The 22564-nt window shown below is 41.5% G+C and overlaps 1 protein-coding gene across 1 annotated transcript in view; it reads left to right on the top strand.

The window, feature by feature from the left end:
* The first annotated feature begins 2647 nt into the window (after nucleotides 1–2647).
* LOC132818164 (homeodomain-interacting protein kinase 4-like) overlaps nucleotides 2648–22564 on the top strand; it is a 37140-nt gene continuing 17223 nt past the window's right edge. Inside the window, exons 1-2 of the mRNA XM_060828943.1 lie at nucleotides 2648–3152; nucleotides 14080–15179. Coding sequence (XP_060684926.1) covers nucleotides 2648–3152; nucleotides 14080–15179 — 1605 coding nt within the window. The remainder of the gene's footprint in view (nucleotides 3153–14079; nucleotides 15180–22564) is intronic.

Genomic DNA, 22564 nt, shown 5'->3' with positions numbered 1-22564 from the left:
TGACGTTTCGGGCCGGAGCCCTTCCAGAACTGTGAGAGCAAGGTGAAGTTGACGGTGCGGGAGGATTTTGGTTTGTGAACTGTACAGATGTTGGCATCTGTGCCTGATTCTATTTCTGTCTCTTATGTACTCACTCGCACTCTTTCTTATTCAGTCATTTACACCTCGAGTCATTCACTATTTGTCAAAATACAAAATATTCACTTCCTCACACTCTTCTCTCTGACTCACTCACTTACGAGTCTCTTTCTCTCATCTGCCACACATCATAATTTACTCACTCTTACACACGCTCACTTTGTTTCACTTTCTCACATATACTCATTCTTTCTCACACTCTCACTATCTATCATACTTTTATACTGACTCATATTCTGTCACGTATTCACACTTGCTCATACACTCACTTCTAATACACTCACTCAGTTTCTATCACATGCTTAAATTCTCTCTTGTTCATACTTTTCTGTTTTCCAAATGTTGTGTGCTATTAAATCTTTTACAGTTGGCGCTAGCATCAAGGGAGGCAAGACTTTTAAGGGGTCCAAGCACAAAGTCACATGCAGCCACTGATACCAATTGAGAGCTGGGACATAGTCAAACAGCCTCTTGAGGTAGTCAGATTCAGAATTCTATTTTCACCAGGGGTAATGAGCTGAATGTTTGACTGCCACCAGTCGTCTTGACACTTTGTGCTCTATTGTGGACTGTTTGTTCCTGAAATGAGAGAATGGGTGTATTAAGAAAGGTGAAAATAGGTGTCTCAACTGTTAGTGCTGGTGCAGGTGTGAAAAAAGTAGCAAATTGTTCCAAATAGATAAGTAGACAGCACAGGGGCCTTGGTGGTGTGAGGTGAGGGAAAGCAAATGAGGCAAGACGTTTGGGTAATAATGTGTGGTAGTGCATGAGCTTTAGTGGGAGGTGGGTGCCATATCAGGATTGAGGAGTGAGGTGGCAGAGACAGAGACCCTTAACCTGGCAGAGAGTCAAAAATTATTGACCTTCCTCCAGACAGAGACAATCCATCCATCCAGGACCTCTAGGTCCTCCTCTGCAAAGTGGGACATCAATTTCTGCTTATCTGATTCATGTGGGAAATATATTGTGGATCTTGTAGGGCAGTTCCTATAGCACTTGACCAGATGCACAATGGCGTTTTAAAGATAGCACTGCCGTCAAGGTTGATGGTCCAGACTATCCCAGCAATGGAATGTTCCACTGGGTATGACGAGTGGTAGAATTGGGCTAGCGTCGGACATGACTGTCAGTATGAGAGCGGGTAGGTAATTAATAAGGAGAGTTTCAGATGATATGGCAAGAAAACCCACAAGGCCTTGCAGAGAGAGATTCCATGAAGTAGACACAGCCAAAAAAACTGTAAGATTCACCTCCATTGACCAAACAAACCAAATGAATCAACATCTTGGCAAAAAGGCAAAATAGTGAAGGCTAAAATCCTCAGCTGGTAATTTTCCTTTCTTAGGTTTTTTTTTCTCCTGGTCATGATTGTGTACAGGTTTTCAGTACAGGTTGTTCTATTATAACATGTGTTTCATCAAAGCAAATTCGCTGTAACATGATTGACAAATTTGGGGTGTGGTTTCTACAGCTCAAACTTTAAAATGTGTGTTGGCTGTAACAACATGATTACAACACCATGCGCTATTTCTAAAGTGCAATTTTTCTATAACATAGGGTTGTGCAAGAATGCAATCATCATATTACAGAAAAACTGACTGTAGATTCCATAACATGCATTCTTCTAATAGTTGTTGCTTTGGTGCGCTACCTCACAATGTATAATGCTTTCAAAGGAAGCAATTTGTATTCCACAATACAAATTCTTATCCTGGAATCCTTTGTCACAGGGTCCAGGCCTACTTACTCTTATCAGAAAACCTCTGAACACATAAGTTGTCAAGAGCCAGTTTGGAATGCCCTTTACAAGTGCATGTTATTGACAGAGTTTTGAGAGTACTGAAAACCATTTAAAATATTTTTCCAGTGATAGTCTACAGATACGTTCTGTTGTATTAATGTGGTGGAGGCTCCTTCATAGACATGTTAATTGCCCTTTTCCTTTAAAAGATATTGGTGAATCACACAATAATTATGACATCAGAGCATATAAAACCTTTCATACAGATTATGATATAATGTGACTCAGCATTATACATACTCAGTACAGCTATACATAGCCACACAAGCAATTTTGGTTATTTTTGATAAGCTTCCTGACTATATCCTCTAGGTTTTTTTTGATTGCATGAACATGCTGGAACTTCCAAACAAAAGCTGATCTGAGTTAATTTGAGAGGTTTGTTTCTAAGTCAAATAGCCAATCTTCATCGTTCAAAAATTGTAATTCACATATAAAGCTGCAAATTCTTCTGAAACGTTTCTTCAGAGCCTACGTAGCAACATTGACAGACAAGAGTTAAAGATTGTTTCGTCACCATGCATGATCTGTTCAAGTACTTGTAGCATCATCTCCATCTCAAGATCGACTGACAGCAAAGGTTGAGTTAGAGGTGATAAAGGAGAGAAAACATCAAAGATGAGCATTGAAAAATCTACAAGACATTCAGCTTCACAGAATAACATATATTCCCCTAAAATGATTCTTCAGAAGCCCTTTCATAAGAGGATGTCTGCAATTCATTCTCGCAATGACACATATAGCATTATCCAACTTATAGGTGAGGGAGTATATGGGGAGGTGACCTGCTGTTGTAAAAGAAGCACTGGTCAGTTTGTTGCTATTAAGACTGTAAAATATGATAGTTGCAGTGCTGCAGAAGTCAGAATGTTGAAACTCTTGCAAGATATGGATGCAGACAAGTTTCATATTGTAAATTTTCTTGAATGCTTCCACAGAAATGCAAAGTCTTACCTTGTATTTGAACTTTTGGAGCAAAACTTGCAAGACTTCCAAAAGGCTAACAACTTTGCCCCTCTCCCTGTCAAGCATGTTCGGACCATTGCCATGCAGTTGCTGAAGGCTTTGGAAAAGCTTAAGGATTTGTCTATTATCCACACCGACATCAAGCCAGACAATATCATGTTAGTAGAGCATATGCGATTTCCTTTCAGAGTCAAAGTGATTGATTTTGGCTCAGCCAGTTTACTGCCTGAGGTTCAGCATATTCAAGGTATATATTTAGCTTATCCATTTCTTAATAATTCTGATATTGAATATCTGGATTTATTCAACTTCTCTGTAGAAAGAAGAAAGATTTCAGACAATTTATTCCAATTTTACTCATTGTAGAAACTTTGACTCTTAATGAGGTATGGTATCTCTCTCATATCTTGGTGAAATAACCATTCTCAATATTTCAACTTGAAGAAAGTGCTTGTGGACTTTGGCCAAATCCAAACTGTCCTCAAAACTATTGCGTTTTCAAGGGAAAAGACGGGTTACTGGATTAAAATGGGAAAGTTATGCGTTCTTCCCTACAGCTATCCAATGGAAGCTGGTGACAGTTGCAATGTCAATACTGTAACCTGGCTGAGCTAAGTAGCATTAAATGAAGATCAAACCTCTGACCACCTCTGTTGCACAACTTCATGTCATATGTTGAAGTGCCTTAATCCAGGCAGTTCTCGGGGAAACCTTGACATCTTTTTACAAGGAACCCAATTATATGTGATAACTAAAGGGGACGTATATTTATCAGAATTAGTTACAAATTTCTCTGTAGTTTCTGTGCCTGTAGTTTTATTTTTATCTATGTCTTAGCAATTTCATTGTTTTGCTGCCTGTCCTCTTTCTAACTTAAGTGATTCTTCTCTTTAACTGGTTTACAAATTGCAATTATCTCAGCATCTGTAACATTTCTGATCCCTTAGTACTGAATAGTTCAGTGACTGTAAGGTTTCTAAATAGTTTTTGACTTTACATCATTGGCTTAATCATTCAAATGTTTCTGATTGGTCCAATGCTTCTATTTTTCTTTTGATTTGGCTCAGTGATCCTGTTGTTTCTTATTGGGTCAATGATGCTGGTGCTTCTGATTGGCTCAGTGATTCTCTTTTTTTTGGTTGACTCATTGACTGTATTGCTTCTTGTAATGCATGGGGTTGAATTTGAATGTTTTACCAGAGGACAGGAAAGTTGATGGGCAGCTGTTGGATTGAAAAGAAAACCACCTTTCAACCATAATACAATACAGACAGATTAAAGAAATGGAAGTAGAACTCCCAACCCTCAGTAGGCAATACCCTTTCCCTCTGGAGCTGGTAGGCAATCTAATTGGCCTGCAGCTCTTGCAATTACAGCAATAACAAGAAGTTATTAGTGGACTCTGCATGGAATGCAACCAATCCCAATAAGAAGGAGTCATACATTGCAGAGTTTGTAAATTGGAGGTATTAGGCAGTAAGTGTTTGGCTTCATGATGGTAGTTGCAAAGGGTAATGATTCTGGAGAGCAGGCTGGTAGGAAGAAGTTGGTGTTATCTTTGAGAGGATGCTTCAGATGCACAAATGGCAGCATTTCTGAAGATAGTAACCTTGGTTCCATCCTGCAATTTTAGAAACCTTTCTGAAAGTATATCTGTCCCAAATAGCATAGGTAGTGTATTATTCAAGTCACTAGGTTTGTTAACAAAGACACATTATTGTCAAGATTTTTGACCTGTATTCATCAGGAAAATTCAAACAATATACATTTAAGGGAAATAAGTAATATCTGCTGTTAAGAGGAGAATTGGCATGTGAATTCTGATTAGTGAGGTGTTGCCAAGAGTGTTCAGTAGTTAATGACAGTTGGCGGTTGGACTTTGCAGTCTGCTTTGAACACAACAGAAAAACAAAATGTACATGAACGTGTATACTGCACCTTAGCAAAAAGAGAATAGGCTGGTTTGAAATTTAAACCATGCTTTGCTATTAAATGTCAGCCATTATTAACTGGTACATTCTCTAGATCTGTCCTGGCACATGAATGGCACCTTCAGTATCATGATGGCTTGAACATGACCACTATATCATGCTTATACAGCTTCAACTATACTTTACCTCAATGTCGGTGACATGTCTTTAGAGACTAAATTTTATCTCAAAAGTACCATCCACTGACCTTCCTTGGAGGTATGAATATCTTTAGGAGGCTTGACTGCTGCAGAATGAAGATGTTATGGCAGCTTTCAAAATATCATTCACTTGCAGGCACAATATTCTTTCAGTCTTTCCATATTATCTGATGAATGAGTGGAATGCAATCTTAACAATGGGTCATATCCCCAAATTACAGACATGCTGAATGTTTGAGTAAGAAAATTTGCTTTTTTATTTTTATTAAATGATGTATAAACCAGAGATGGTTTAGACCGCAGTTAAGTAACTGCCTGAAAATTCCTTTATGGGATCACTCCACTCCAAGAATAACAATGGAATATCATACATGAAATTTCAGAGAACCAGTTCAAAGGAAGAGATACTATGAAAAACTGAACTATTTCCTCTTACCTACATACCTCATATTGCATTCACAATCTGGCTAAAATAAAGCAGTCTGGGTGAAAGACATGTTTCCATTTTCCAAAGCTGCAAACTTGTCAAAATTAACAACACCTCTGGTATGCATGTTCTAGTCTAGTGTTCTTCTGCTAGTATACTAGTCTGGTATTCTAATGCTAACGTGCCAGGATGGTGCTGCAGAACAAATGTGCCAGTTTAGTGTTCTAAGATTAGTTTGCCTGTTTGGTGTTCTAGTATTGGTGTGCTAGTCTGGTGTTCTATGCTGGTGTTCTAGTGTAGTGTTCTGGTACTAATGTCTTAGTGTGTTTTTCTAGCACTGCTCTCTTAAGCTCGAGAGCTGGTGTGCTCATCTCGTGTTCTAGTGCTGGTGTACTGGTCTAGTGTTCTACTGGTGTACGAGTGTTATGTTCTAAAACTGTTGTACTAGTCTGATCTAGTGCTAGTGAAGTAGTCTGGCTTTATTAGAGCTGATGCACTATGCTGTTCTAGTGGTAGTATTGTAGTCTGGTGTTTCAATGTTGGTGTGCGAGTCTGGTGTTCTACAGCTGGTGTGCCATAGTGGAGTTCTATTACTAGTATAGTAGTCTGGAATTCTAGAACTTGTGTACCAATCTAGTGCCAGTGCAATTGCCTGGTGTTCTAAAGCTGGTCTGATGTTTTAGTGCCCATGTAGCAGTTTAGGGTTCCACATCTGGTACATTTGTCTGGTGTTCTGCTGCTAGCCTGCTAATCTAGTGTTTTAGTGTTAATGCATTAGTCTGGTGGTCTAGAACTGGTATACTAATAAAGTCTGGTATTCTAGTGCTGGTGAGCTAGTATAGTGTTGTAGTGCTGGTGTACTAGTCTGATGTTTTAGTGCTAGTGTAGTAGTCTGGTTGTCTCTGGCTGGTGTGCCAGGTTGGTGTTCCAATAGTGTGCTACTCTGGTATTCTAGAATAGGTTTCACCACACTTATACACCAATGAATCTAGTATGAGTACAGTAGCCTAGTGTTCTAAAAGCTGGTGTACAGTTCTGTTCTAGTGCTGTCATGTTAGTCTGGTGTTCTAGAGCTGGTGAGCTTATATGGTACGGCAGTGCTGGTGTATTAGAGTCGAGAGTATGGTGCTGGAAAAGCACAACTGGTCAGGCACCATCCAAGGAGCAGGAGAATCAACATTTAGAGTATAAGCTCTTCATCAGGAATGATGTATTAGTCTGGTATCTAGTGCTACTGCAGTAGTCTATACTGGTATACCAGCTCTAGACCACTAATCTGATAGTTTAATACTAGTGTATTATTCTGGGCCTCTAGAGCTGGTGTTCCAGTCTGATGTTGTACTGCTGGCACACTAGTCTAGTCTTCTGGTATTCTGGAGCTGGTGTACCAGTCTGGTATTCTGGTGTTGGTGTCCTGGTCTTAATGTTCCTGTGTAATTGGGACTAAGTGCTGTAAAGGATACTGCTAAAGGCCATCTAAATGTTTACCCTGCATTGCAGATAAAGGAAAGAATGGGAAATCTTTTTTCATTGGCTGGAAGGAAGTTGCCAGTCAAAGCCATAATCAAACAAGAAACTAGAGAACTCCTTTCAATTAATTTGCAGAACAAAGAATCTGAAAACCAATTGCCAACTACCAGAATCAATACTACTGGAAACATCCAACTTGATAGCTATAATTTTCCATCCCCATTTACCCCTAACTACTGTTATCTTTTTACTCCCTTCTCATCTCAAATCTGTCTATAGATGTGGTCCATTTTTATTATTCCTCACATTTTAGAGATTAATAAAATAATTCTTTCTCTAAATCATGAAAGCCTAGTTAATGTGCTCCTTTTAAAATGTTAAATCATTGGAGCTGGGATTTTTTTTTAATTACCCTTTATTGCAACCAACAGAGGCAGGAGGGTGCAGGTTGATTAAGAATGGGAGCCAGCTCTGCCCTTGTCCCTGGGATCATAACGGATTGGGACCTTTTGCTGGGGCCTGGTCTTAACAATCCATTTTGATCGCAATATTTTGCGGTTAGATCTGAGATGCCTTGACTAAACCATGGCTGCAATCTGTAGCTGTCCCTACATGTAGGAACAGCTCTACAAAATCCATGGTGTGTGTCACTTGGGAAACGCATTGTACGCAGTGGATGGTGAGATTCTACACATGTCACTGGCAGATCTCTTAAGGGAGCCTGAGGTGAAAATATTCAGGCTGTTGTGACCATATCATGACCTGAAAGTCTGTGCTTCCTGAGATCCTGTTGCAATGTTGGAGATTATAGCCTCTTGCAGGTGGCAGCTCTGCTGGTTCCACCTGCCCTGTAGCATAGCAGGTATTATGACAGCTTTTGCTGTTGCAATTGGTCGTTACCCCTTAGAAGACCTGTATTGCAGTTCCCATGCTAGTGGGAATGCTGACCGCTGCTAATTGCAGGGTGATAGCAAAAATTTCACCATAATAATAAGTCTTGGTAACACACTTGAAAGAGTCCTATAGATAGAGGCTTTCCAGTTAAACAAGCGGTTGTCATGTCTTGGTACTTAAAGGCTCTCTAGCCTATCTATCACTGCTTAGTCCCATCAATCCCTGCAGTCCTCCCACCTTGTTTAACCCAATGAGTTCCAGAAGCTTAAGAAGACTGTTGTCACTTGATATTGCATCTATAAATATGCACTCCCTCGACCAGTAGCAGTAATATATACCATCTACATGATGCACTGCAGTAATTCATAAGACTTTTTAGACATTAGTTTCCAAACCCACTACTAATATTGTATAGATAGACAAGAGCAGCAGATACATGAAAACACGAAAACCTGCAAGTTCTCCTCTGAGCCACTTACCACCTGACTTGGAAATATATCACCATCTCTTCAATATCACTGGATCAAAATTCTGGAATTCCTTTGTTAACAGCATTATGGGTGTCTCTATACTGAATGGATTGCAGCAGTTCAAGAAGGTAGATCACCACTGCCTCCTCAAGGGCAACTAGGAATGGACAGTAAATATTGTTGTTAAATTAGTGGTAGACAGGATTCACCATCGGATGGCAGCCGAGAAAAACCAAAGTCCCTACAGATTTGATCATGGGCTTATAGGGTGAGCTCTCCTTCAAAGACAATCAGTCATGCCTAACTTGAGGGATTGTCATCAGGACATCAAGTAGGTCTGCTGAGAGCCACTTGCTGCAGAATCCCTTCCCCTTCTCCCACAGCCCCCATCACACTTGGACTCGCGTTTTGCCTGTGATCCCTCAATGATCCAGGGTTTCTAGTGCATGCAGCAGCTGCCACCTCTCCTGGTGTCCATGATAGCAATGGAGAGCTGGTAGGTCTGGGTGGTGGGACTTCTGATCCTAGAGTCCTTAATCTTGGGAAGGCCCAAACTGTCACTTTATATACCTGATGGGCACAATTACAGTGGGCTACAGATGGGGGAACTCACTGGACTAAGTGGGCACAACAAACAAATCCTTTTGGAGTTGTTGTGGGTCCCTGGGGCTTCCTCATTGAAAGGCAGTCCGTGCTTGATCTAAAGGTACAATGCCCTGTGAAATAACTCCACCCTGCCACCAAGTCACCCTTTATTTCCATGTGCATAGTACAGACTGTGACCCAGCTTGCTCAGAACTGCTCTGAGAGTGAGTAAAGCCCTTGAAATTCCTATTGATATCTATCAGCCACGAGTCTCTGATTGGAGCCCCAATCAGAGGACTCATATACTTGGCTGACCTTGTTCCAATCACTACATCCTTCCCCCTCTAAGTTCTGGGACATAAGCCTGTTCTTTATCCTGTAGCTTTTCCTGGGACATTTTGCATCAGGTCCAGTTCCTCCAACTGTGCCTTGGATACTGGCAGTGTGGAGAAAGTGAGGATTGCAGATGTTGGAGATCAGAGTTGAGAGTGTGGTGCTGGAAAAATATAGCAGGTCAGGCAGCATCCCAGAAACAGGAGAATCGATGTTTTGGGCAAGAGCCCTTCAACAGGAATGAGGTTGAGTGTACTAAACCATAGCCTGCCTCTTGCTCCTCAGGTAGCAGTGGTGTTGAGGCCTTTGACATCTGTCATGTCCATCTTGTCCTGAGAGACTTCTTCGGCAGAAGGGGAGAACCTACTGGTTCTGACAGCCTTGTCAGATGTTCTGAGGGGCCAGGTATGTTTTGCCCCTGCCCTGTTTGCAAGGTTGCAGCTTTCATGTGATCCAAGTGCTTGTTCAGGACTAACTCCCCTACCTGACCTTGGAAGTCATGGGGCTTGACCTCTTATCAACCATGCCTCTTAACCATGGGAATGGTCTTGCATGGATTCAACAGTAAACTTCAACTCCTAAGTAAATTGCCTCTCTCGTTTAGAGGAGTTTTGTGCCTGGCATTGGCGTTCCTGATGCCGTTTCAATAAACCCCCACCAATGATCAGAAAGATCAAATTTGAATTGAATTGTAACATTTATTGTCACATGTACTCAAATGCCATGAACTATACAGAGTCCTCCCCCCATTAGCAACTCTGCTGGACCTGCCCGTATAGTTCCACGAGGGGTGATCCTATAATCAAACAGCAACTGGGTTAATTTGGAACTGAGTGAAGCTGTAGGCTGTTTCTTTAAACCTGCCTTCAACATTTGGACTGCTGTTTCCATCAGCCCATTGGATGGTATGAAGCTTTCCTTACATGCTGAATGCTATTCAACACTCGGAAATACCCAGATGCGCTGCTGGTAAATGATGGTCCATTATCTTTGACCAACACTTCTGGGCGTTCTGCTCACAACTTTTCAATCATCATCCTCATGTTTGATGCATGAACTCTATGCCTATCCATCTACTTTGAGTGGGCATCCACAACGACTAAGAGCATTGAGCCCATGAAAGAACCAGCATTGTCAATATTAACCCGAGTCCAAGGATTGCCCAGCTATTCCCATGAACGTGGGGGGCTGCTGGCAGTAATTTTTGTCCTTGGCACTCTACCAGTGTACCACCAACAGGGCTATGGCAGCTTCCAATCCTGACCACCAGCCATAACTTCTTGCTAACATCTTCATTTTGGAAACCCTCGGATGACCGTGGCGAAGTTCAGCCAGTATCTGTCAGCAACCTTTACTCGGGGCTATCACTCTCGCTCCTCTTAATAATATGCCATCCTCTATGATAATCTGGTCTCGCAGGGTCCAGAAAGGTTTCAATTCTGGTTGAGATTGCCCTTTGGTTCCCCCGCCCCCCCCCCCCCCCCCCCCCCCCCCACCACCAGCTGTTTCAGTTTTGCCAAGACAGGATATTTTTGTGTCACCAATCTGATATTGTCAGTGGTGACCGGAGGAGGTCCTGAAAATTTAAAAGCAGAACAGACTCTTCCAGTAGCTGCACCACTGGTGGCCTATCCACCAGTGGGAGCTGGCTCAAGGCATCCATTTGCCACTTCGCCACCCAGACGCTGTTCCAACTTGTAATTGTACATTCTCAAAATAACAGCCTAGAGCTGAAGCTATGGGCAGCATGGCCCTGTCCGCTTTAAGTAATTTTCTCACACCATTGATGACTGCCAAACCTCCCTTCTCTATCCAGGCATATTTTTGTTTGGCATCGGCCAAAGTTCAGGAAGCACATGCTATCAGGCTAGGCCATTGGTGAGCTAACACTATCCGAAACCATATGGGGAAGTATTTCATGTCAGCATCACATCTCACTCGGGATTATGGTGTGCTGTCACCTGAGACGATAATAGCTGCTGCTTCACGCTCCTACCTCTTGGCTGCAAGACCATACCTAAGGCTGACCATTTTTTAATAGCAAATGTAAGGGTGCCAGGATGGAGGCTAGTTTACAAATGAATATTTTAGTATAGTTCACCAACCCAAGAAAAGATGTAAGCTCTGGCACAAACTTGGGTGTTGGGGCACCTGTGACCACCCTCATTTTATGTTCCAATGGGTGTAACCTGGTCTTGTCAACTCTGTAGCCCAAGTAGGTCACTTAGGGTGCCCGGAGCATATATTTTTCCCTCCTAAGGCATACTCGCGCCTTGGAGAAACTATTTCCAAGTTCTCTAAAAGCTGTTTATTGACCTTCCTAGTTATTAATGTGACATCCAGATAAATGGGGACCTGGGATTGACCTTAGAAAATGTTCTCCATTGTCCAAAGGAAAATAGCACAGGCTGGTGATACTCCAAAAGATGGTCTCGTATATTGGTACAAACCCTTAATGGGTATTAATTGTAGCATACTTTTGAGAATCCACATCTAATTCAATTGCAGCTTGTGAAGGACAGCCACCTCACACCAGTTATGCAAGGAAATTGCATATTTATCCAGCTGCAAAAAAAGCAGTTTGCCATTTGTTTAAAATCCCCAAAAGATTAACCAACCATCGTACCAACTGGTGATGTCCGTTTCACAAATTGTCTTGGTTTGGTGTTTCCTTTGCGTTCTAGCCTCCTGCTTCCTGCCTCTAATTTGGCCCGTAAGGAAAATGGCACAAGGCAAGCCTTGCAGAATTGTGAGCTTGCTTCTTGGTCAACATGTAAGTTGATTTTTGGCCCTTTGATACTCCTTAGACCTTCCTGAAAAACCTATGGGCTATTCATTAGGGCTTCACTGAGGCAGCCATTTTCTGATCAAAAAAAAATGTTGAGCCAATCAAATTGAATATTCCTCAACCAATTTTGCCATATCAAGCTTGGGATTGAGCCTTTTACCACAATTGGTGGTAACTGAACCAGCTGCTTCTGAAAAGAGACCGGAACTGAAGTCAGACCCTTAATCTTTAAGGATTCCCCGGTATGGGTCCTTAGCTTGGCCAAGGTTTTACACAAAGTTAAGAATTGGAGTCCAGAATAAATTTTGGTTCCACAATCACTGACACAGCTGCCTCCATTAGAACTGGGTGACCACTAAGCCAGGCATTTATTTTAATTTGTTCTGTTTTGGATATTGCTAAGCAATTCAATTGCTCTAAACCAACTGTAGATGGACTTTCCTGCGTGTGCATACTAGTTCATGAGTTTTCTTACTCAGTTCAGGCCTAGTGAGACTCTTGCTGTCTCTGATCCACACACCAGCAACAACTACAATGGCCTGCCAGCCTGGATCCTCGTGAAAATTTTAACCATTTAGCCAAGGCTTGGTTTTGTTTTGGCGTTTTGCATTGGGCTGACTTAGTGTCCCTCTGTTAAAAGATATGTCCTAAGTGAGGCTGTACAATTGCCTTCACTCAAGTGGTGTTCCCAAGTTCAGTTGGATTGGCTAGTGTGTCCACTTCTTTTGGAATATCCTGTACCTCATAAGCTCCACTTGCCACATTTTCTAATGATAAAGCCAGTTGTAGTGCCTGTTTGAAGTCCAGTTGGGCTTCAGCTAGTAGGTGCTTTTGTATGGACACATCGTTTATCCAATCATCAGTCACCCTTTATTTACACCTGCATTATACATAACAGTGACCCAGCTAGCTCTGAGCCAGCTGACAAAATGAGTAGAATCCTTGACATTCCTGATGATATCTGTCAGCCAAGACTCCCTGATTAGACCAGGTTAGTAGCCCCAGTAAGGGAACTCATTCTATGAGGTCCACCTGGATGACTTCATTCTACTCATTACCCACCCTGTGATCTACCCCTTCTGTTATTCAGCGGTGGCTATGGATCCCTTAATGATACTTAGCCTCACCCTGACGAGACCAATTTGCCAGCATCTCTCAGCAGCCAACACTATTGGCCCCTAAGTCCTTAATCCTAAAGAGTCTGTGCGCTGTATAGTTATGTGCCTGACCATTAAAGGAGTTATGCAAGACTTATACCAGCACTCTAAGCATGGGATCAGTCCCTGTCACTTCTGTTAAGTACCATGCTGTTCTGGGGGAAGCTCAGGAGGACTAAGATGATAAATCCTATTTTTATTTTTAAGCCTGTGCATAGATTTTCTGTTTGGTGTTTTTCAAACCTCATTTCCAGGCACATGGTTCTGCCACACGATGCACTTAAACCTCAATTGCCCTGCTATACTCACAGTGCACCAAATTTAAGTATGATCCGTTCAGAATGGTTCAATATATTATGGAATATTTGCCTCATCAATGGAAGTCTAGGCTGAGTGGGGTGGGTTGAAGGAATAAAAAGAGTACATTTGGCCTCGCACAGAAACTTGATGGGTTTGTCAAGTATGATGGCCTTCCCATATGACCATGCTAAGTGCCCCTTGATCTTGCTTTTCATTATTTCCTCCTTCAGAATATTTCGTAACGTTTTTACCACATCAGATATCACATTTTTATGCTTTTTTTTATCTGACTTACGATTCTTTCTGCAGTTGGTGACATTTTATGCTGCACACCAGTGTCCAACTACAACAGCAAACTTTTTCCAACATCCTGACACAAAGGATTCCCACAACGCAGAGAAGTGATTTACAGTTCATCACTCTCTATTGTTCTCTCCTCTGCTCTGCTCTGCTGGGAAGTACAATGTCAATGTACTTAGACACTGCAGTAATACAAATCACAACACTTGAGGTTTGAAATTAATGTATGGTCTTCCTCTAGTTTTTGAAGTAAAATACATTCAATATTCAAGTATAAATTCAAATTCTATCATATAAACATTTAATTTTCACTTTAAAGACCCATATATCCAGGCCAGATACTACAGATCTCCGGAGATTCTCTTGGGGTTGCCTTTTTGTGAAAAGCTGGATATGTGGTCCCTTGGTTGTGTTCTAGCTGAACTTCGACTTGGTAAACCTTTATATCCTGGTAAGAATCAATATGATCAGATCAGAATAATTGTTGAAACCCAAGGTCAACCCCACGACCATCTGCTCAACCAAGCAAGTAAGACTCACCTTTTCTTCAAAAGAAATTCCTATCCTTCATCAGCTCACCAGTGGCAACTTAAGTCATTATCTGAGTACCAATCAAAGATGTTTGCACAACCTTTGGAGCCAAGGAGACATAACTTAAAGTCCCTCGATGAGCTTGAAATATTCAGCATCATCGAAACATTGTCCCCAAATGGTGATGATATTGCCGAGTTCCATGATCGCAACAGTATGGTAGCTCTTGTGAAGAGAATGTTGAACTTTGATCCCAAAAATCGCATTTCTCCAAGACTTGCTTTACAACATCCATTCATCACCATGGAGGAACTGGAGAAAAACCATAAAGATACAAAGTATTATGAGTTGTCTGTTCAAAGCCTCGATGCTGCTCTGAATTATGTTAAAACTGAAAATAACAAAAATAATTTTCACCTGCTTCAGAACTGTCATAATTCAAGTACTGTGCACCGTGAGAGTACAGAGGACCAATGCAATCATAGTTACTCCTTTGGACAAGCAGTCATTGATAAAAGGGACAATGTCACTTTTGGAAAGTCAAGAAAAACGCACAGGCATATGATGCCACCTGGGGGAAAGAGCCATCTAGTTCATGAGCCCTTCAATGCTTGTGCAGGAGATGCCCGACGCCCCCTTTATCCATATCAAGAAACTTGTCACCAGATCTCTTGGTGTGTACACAGGCATGTTGCAGAATCAACACCAGGAAATCCTACCAATCCACTTCTGTCAGATCCTTCTTTTAGCAGTATGATTCAACTTGATCTGAAGCCTTATAAGGACAGAAACAGTAATAAGCACTCGATTGTCTTTCCATCAATGAAAGAAGGTCAAGAGAATGGGGACAACAAATCCGAAAAGTACCCAAGATCTCCTATAACGGAGGTAAGACATATAGGAATCTATAAACAGTTGAAAAATGATTACTGGAATTTACTAATCAAATAAATATTACTCATACTTACTAATTTCTGCACAGTTGAAAAATGTCAGCTATTAGTGAAAGGCAGTTCAGAGTATATTTTACGTATAGTAAATACAGTAAGTTAATAATCATTTAATCATGCTATGTAATGCAGTTTTCTTGAAGAGTAGAGTGTCACTCTAACAACAAAATGTTTTTTTCTCGCATTCCTCAGGGACAGAATTGAAAGAACGACAAATTTCAAAGGGAATAACACTTTATACTGGAAGGGAAAAGGATTATGATTGACTTGCAAGTGGATTCTGGTCGAAATATTGTCATGGAGAATGCACCAGGTGACATTTGTCCCTGAATACACAGCATGCTTAACTAGTCCCTGTTTGTAAAACTCAGAACACTAGATCCAAAAGTAGATTGATTCTGCTGTTAATTTTTTAACAGTCTAAGAGTTGCCCAACAACCAATACAATACTATCAGTTGGGCTCACAATAGGACTTACTTACACTTGTTAGAAGCTCATGATTTGGAGATGCCGGTGTTGGACTGGAGTGTAACAAAGTTAAAAAATCACACAACACCAGGTTATAGTCCAACAGGTTTAATTGGAAGCACACTAGCTTTCGGAGCGACGCTCCTTCATCAGTTACATCACACTGTAAATTTTTGCTATAAATTCTGTGCCTTTCAATTGTATTTTCCACAACCACCCGATGATGGTGTTGTGTGATTTTTAACTTTGTTAGAAGCTACCTATGTTGTGGCAATATTTAACCAATCAGAATCAACTTACTGGTTTGAATTTAAACAAATGTTTAAGAATGTCTGTTTCCATGGCAATACCTTGACCAATGAAGAGTCCACTTGCCAACTACTTAACAGCCATTCTTCGTGCAGTAGAAATTGTCATACAGTTGGCTGGTTTGTAATACACGGTAATGTCTCTAACTTGTGTTCAATTCCTGCACTGGCTGGGGTTATCATGAAAGTCCCTCCTCTCAAACTCACCCTTGGTAGAAACAAACTCAATAAAATTTTAGACTCGACCAACAAATCTGGAAACGAGACAATTTATTACGGACTTGCAAGTACGGGCCGCAACTGCACAAAGCAATTGAGTGAATTAAACTGGGGTTAGTTTACAATTATACCTTTGAGCTGAGTGAGGTCACCTCTCCAGACTCCTAATTACCCAATCTCTCTTACTAGGCTTTACAACCGTCCATCTTCGCTCCACCCTTGTTACTTCCCCTTTCCCATGTTGGCAACCTTTCTCACATTTTCATTATTTTGTCGATGGTACATCAAGATATAGTTTAACATTTTGTATCAATACTGCTGGTACATTCCATTCTCCGTACACTTCATCAACTTTATATCATTTTTGTACAGCTCAGGCATTTTAGTTATCTCAGTTTTTTTGCTGAAAACTTATTTTAAAAGAGTTAACTTGCTTATATTATACTCCAGAATTAGTATTTAATTAACCATAATTAAAAGTAAAGATACACTTCCCTAAGTACCTGCAGAGTTAATAATTTTTCTGCTGGACCCCTTTTCTTCATGTTCTTTTATATCTGCAAAAAACAACACTTCATTTCATTTCTAACAACTCCCCCATTTCTTTTAGTTTACTATTAGTTGTTTTTGCAATTTTTATTCTCTGCCCTCTTTTCATCCTGAGGTGTAGAGATTCACAATCTTACCGTTTCTGCTCTCTTAAGTCTACCTTTTTTATTCAAACTCTATGAGTAATCTATTACTCTCTCTCCTGTGTGTTTAATGTTGTCCTGATCATCATTGATTGTTGACCTCCCAAGGACATTAGCAACTTACTCATTATCCACTTTAACATGTTAAATCCTATTATTAGTCCTACAATTATTAGTAAGACATAAATACCTAAATTAGTGAACCATTTTCCCCACTGGTCAGTTCCCAGTCACCCCATTCCCATCTCTCATCCTTTCGAAGTTTATTCTCAACTTCTTTTATATTCTTTATCTTTTCCTTTACTATTCCTGCCTTATCTTCTACTAGGGAAGTGGCGTCTGGGATGAATGTGCAACATTCTTTACCAATTAGTGCACAGGTTCCCCCTTTTTCGGCCAAGAGATCATCCAGAGCCATTCGATTTCGTAAAGCTGCTAATCTTGTGGCAATCATTTCGGTGGTTATGGCTGATATTTGGGTCTGAGTTTCTTCCATTACATCGGAGGTATTATTAATTAATTTCTTAAGGGCAGCCGCCAGTATCTCTCACGTATCTCATGTATCTCTCCCTGCCCTTGCAGTACTGTAGCTTGGGAATAATGTCCACAACAGATGTCAGAGACCTCTCGGGTCTTATGTTTTACTCCCCCTTTATTTCTCAGGTTGTGTTCATGTTTTTCTAATTGGAGGTGAGGAATTATATAAGCAAGATAACAGCAGCCACTCCAGCTTTTCTTGTTTTGAGGCAATGACTCATCAACATCAAAACATGCATTTCTTCCTGGGAATAAATGGATAGGCCTTCGGGCCGCATACCCAATATGTTCCATTCAATATTTGGGGAACAGTCTTGGCCGTGGCTTGGCTGGTGTAGACACAAGATGATTTTCCTAATTGGAAGGGTGCAGCATTATTCCTACAGGGGTATTTACTTCTCCTTTCATTGGGGTAATTATAAAGCCATGGATAATACCGTTGATTCTCGGAGCTGGTCTAGGGAATCATCCTGCAAAGTTATATTTGTCCTTTTCGTGACTCCACATTGTGTATTTTTGTGCTTGAATTAAATTGTTGCACATGATACACTTCCTTTTTGGTAAGTGGTATTACTGAGGTGGGGATTCCAGATTCACCATGGTGTGGGACCTCTGCACAGACCCAACAATTAGTAAGTCCTTTTTGTTCAGCATAATTTTGGCATAATGTAGTAAAGTGATTTCTCCCGTTTCCTCGAATAGTTAGTATTACTATTGTTATAATATTATACCAGTACCCACCCATTTCTAACAACTATCTACCTTCCTGTCTATCTGTCTTATTTCTTTGGCGCCAGGAAGAGGTGAGTCCACACAGCCCTTACAATCAATAACAATATATCAGCAAACTTTAAAAAGTCTTTTGTCTCAATTCATTCTTTCTTTCTCAGCTTAATTTTCAGAGGATTTTCTGCAGGATGGGCGTGCCACTCCGCCACTGGGGCGTTCACAGGTCCTTTGACACGAGTGTGCTGGCTCCACCCTTTCTCAGCAGTCCAAACAGCTGTTTCGGTGGTTAGAAGAGTTATGAACGGTCCCTCCCAACTTGGGTGTAGTTTGGTATCCTTCCAGGTTTTAATCAAGACCCAATCACCTGGTCGTATACGGTGTACTGCAAACCCTAGTGGTGGTGTTTGTACCAACAAGCCTTTGTTCCTAAGAACAGATAATGAAGAACCAATTTGTCAAAAATTTATCATTAAACTCAGCTGTAGGTACCTCTCCTTTCCCTCCTAGAAATGGTCATCCAAACATCATTTCATAAGGGGAAAGACCGATATCGCGCCTCGGGGCAGTTTGGCCACGTAATAGTACAATAGGCAAACATTTAGTCCACGGTAATCAATTCTCTATGACTAATTTAGATAATTGTTCCTTCAAAGTCTGATTCATTTGTTCCACACGTCCGGAGGAGGGTGGGTGCCAAGGGGTATGAAATTCCCAAGAGATTTCTAATCCTGCCATTACTCCTTGTAGGATACTAGAAGTAAAATGGCTACCTTGGTCTGAATCTATATTTTCCACTATTCCATCTCTTGGAATAATACGTTCAAGAAGGGTTTTTACCACTCCTTTTGAGGTGACTGATGACATTGGGAATGCTTTTACCCACCCTGTTAAATGGTCTACTAAGACCAACAGGTATTTCTGCTTTCCCGCTGGGGGTAGTTCAGTGTAGTCTACTTGTATACTTTGGAAGGGTCTCACCCCGGGTTTCTTTCTCCTTTGGGTTATTTCCTTATTAATCTTCTGGCAAGTTGTACATCCTATGCATATTTGTTTTGCTAATGTATAGATTCCCTTCCATCCATATTTCCTTAACACAATGTCGCACATAGCTTGGGAGCCTCAATGACTACCTTGGTGTAAAGTAGCTAGGATGTTTCTCATAACTGGTTTACTCACCAATTCCCTCCCATCTGGCAAGGTCCTTTTTCCTTCAGTTGTCTTATTGGCCCCTATTTCCTGAAATTCTTTTTCTTCTTCCTCCGTGTACACAGGGTTATAGAACATAGAAGGATACAGCGCAGTACAGGCCCTTCGGCCCTCGATGTTGCGCCGACCGAGTCCTACCTAACCTATACTAGCCCAATAACTTCCAAATGCCTATCCAATGCCCGCTTAAATGAACATAAAGAAGGAGAGTTCACCACTGATACGGGCAGGGCATTCCATGAACTCACAACCCGCTGTGTGAAGAATCTACCCCTAACATCTGTCCTATACCTACCACCCCTTAATTTAAAGCTATGTCCCCTAGTAACACCTGACTCCATTAGCGGTAAAAGGTTCTTAGTATCTACCCTATCTAAACCCCTAATCATCTTATACACTTCTATCAGATCTCCCCTAAACCTTCTCTTCTCCAATGAGAACAGCCCCAAGTGCCTCAGCCTTTCCTCATAAGATCTTCCTACCATTCCAGGCAACATCCTGGTAAACCTCCTCTGCACTCGTTCTAAAGCTTCCACATCCTTCCTATAGTATGGCGACCAAAACTGCACACAATACTCCAGATGAGGCCTCACCAGAGTCTTATACAACTGCAACATGACCTCAGGACTCCGGAACTCAATTCCTCTGCCAATAAAGCCCAGTACACCATATGCCTTCCTCACAGCACTATTTACCTGGGTGGCAACTTTCAGAGATCTGTGTACATAGACACCAAGATCCCTCTGCTCATCCACACTACCAAGTAGCCTACCATTAGCCCAGTAATCCATCATCTTGTTATTCCTACCAAAGTGAACGACTTCGCACTTAGCTACATTGAATTCCATTTGCCACATTTCCGCCCAGCTCTGCAACTTATCTATATCCCGCTGTAACCTACCACTTCCTTCCTCACTATCCACAACTCCACCGACTTTCGTGTCATCCGCAAACTTGCTTACCCAGCTTTCAAGTCCTTCCTCTAGATCATTTATAAAGATAACAAAAAGCAATGGTCCCAAAACAGATCCTTGTGGTACACCGCTAGTAACTGCGCTCCAAGATGAACATAATCCATCAACTACTACCCTCTGTCTCCTTCCAGCCAGCCAATTCCTAATCCAAACCTCTAATGTATCCTCAATGCCATACCTCCGAAGTTTTAGCATTAGCCTACCATGGGGAACCTTATCGAACGCCTTACTAAAATCCATATACACAACATCTACTGCTTTACCCTCATCCACTTCCTTAGTCACCTTCTCAAAGAACTCAATAAGGTTTGTGAGGCACGACCTGCCCTTCACAAAACCATGCTGGCTATCCCTGATCACGTTATTCCTACCCAGATGTTCATAAATCTTATCCCTTACCATTCTCTCTAAGACTTTGCCCACCACTGAAGTCAGACTCACTGGCCTATAGTTACTAGGGCTATCCCTACTCCCTTTCTTGAACAATGGGACCACATTCGCTATCCTCCAGTCCTCTGGTACTATTCCCGTTGACAATGACGACATAAAAATCCAGACCAATGGCTCTGCTATCTCCTCCCTAGCTTCCCATAGGATCCTGGGGTAAATGCCATCAGGCCCAGGAGACTTATCTATATTCATCCTTTCCAATATTCCCAAAACCTCTTCCCTGCATATTTCCAGGGCATCCATTCTAATTATTTGTGATTCCATATTCACATCAGCAACAGTGTCCTGTTCCTGAGTGAATACTGATGAAAAGTACTGATTTAATGTCTCTCCAATCTCCTCCGCCTCCACACACAACTTCCCACTACTATCCTTGACTGGACCGATACCTACCCTAGTCATCCTTTTATTCTTGACATACCTATAGAAAGCCTTTGGGTTTTCCCTAATCCTACCAGCTAAAGACTTTTCATGTCCCCTTCTCGCTTTTCTTAGCTCCCTCTTTAGCTCCTTCCTGGCTACCTTATAACTCTCAATCGCCCCTACTGAACCTTCACGCCTCATCTTTACATATGCCGCCTTCTTCCCTTTCACAAGGGACTCCAATTCCTTACTAAACCACGGCTGCCTCACAAGGCCCTTTACACCATGCCTGACTGGTACATACCTATCGAGGACACGCAGTAGCTGCTCCTTGAACAATCCCCACATCTCATTAGTGTTCTTCTCTTGAAGCCTGTTTTTCCAATCCACACAACCTAAGTCATGCCTCACTGCATCATAATTTCCCTGCCCCCAGCTATAGCTCTTGCCCTGCGGCGCACGATTATCCCTCTCCATCACTAAAGTAAAAGTCACCGAGTTGTGGTCACTGTCCCCGAAGTGCTCACCTACCTCCAAGTCTAACACCTGGCCTGGTTCATTACCTAGAACCAAATCCAATATAGCCTCCCCTCTTGTTGGCCTGTCGACATATTGTGTCAGGAAACCCTCCTGCACACGGTTCACGGAAGAAGAATCAACAAGGGGCGTTAGTACTTGCAGTCCTGTTACTGTGTGTTTCGTAGCTGCTTATTTGGCTATTTCGTCTGCTAGCCTGTTTCCCTTTGCATCTAGTGTGTGTCCTTTCTGGTGTCCGGGTACATGGACTATAGCTATCTCCCGGGGTAATTTTAAGCTCCCCAATACTTGTCCTATCAATTCTTCATGCACTAATTCCTTTCCTCTACTATTGATTAGTCCCCGCTCTTGCCATATCTTTCCAAAAATATGAGCTACCCCGTAAGCATATTTAGAGTCAGTATAAATTGTTCCATCTCGATTCTCTAAGTGTTTTAAAGCTTGGTTCAATGAGTACAATTCACAAGTCTGTGCTGACCATGCGTTAGGTAGCCGGTCAGCTTCCACTATTCGCTTCTCATTACCGTCTACTACTGCGTACCCATTGCATCATTTTCCTTCCACCACTCTTGATGACCCATCTATAAATAATCTGTCTCTTTCATGTAAATGAATGTCTCTCAGGTCTTGCCTAATCTAAGTCTGATATTCTATGATATCTAAACAGTCATGTTCTAGTTCTTGTTTGTCTAGAAGTTCTCCCTTCCATAAGAAGGTAGCTGGGTTTAGACAGGTGTCTGTTGCTAATACAAGGTTATCTTTTTCCATCAGAATGGCTTCATATTTTAAAATTTGCGAATCTGTTAACCATCTTCCTGCCTTTTGGTTTAAGACAGTTC

Source organism: Hemiscyllium ocellatum, chromosome 8, assembly GCF_020745735.1.
Source record: "Hemiscyllium ocellatum isolate sHemOce1 chromosome 8, sHemOce1.pat.X.cur, whole genome shotgun sequence".
NCBI classification, from domain to species: Eukaryota; Metazoa; Chordata; class Chondrichthyes; order Orectolobiformes; family Hemiscylliidae; genus Hemiscyllium; species Hemiscyllium ocellatum.
Note: the sequence above shows the minus strand (reverse complement) of the source record. Positions and strands in the feature narration are given on the sequence as shown.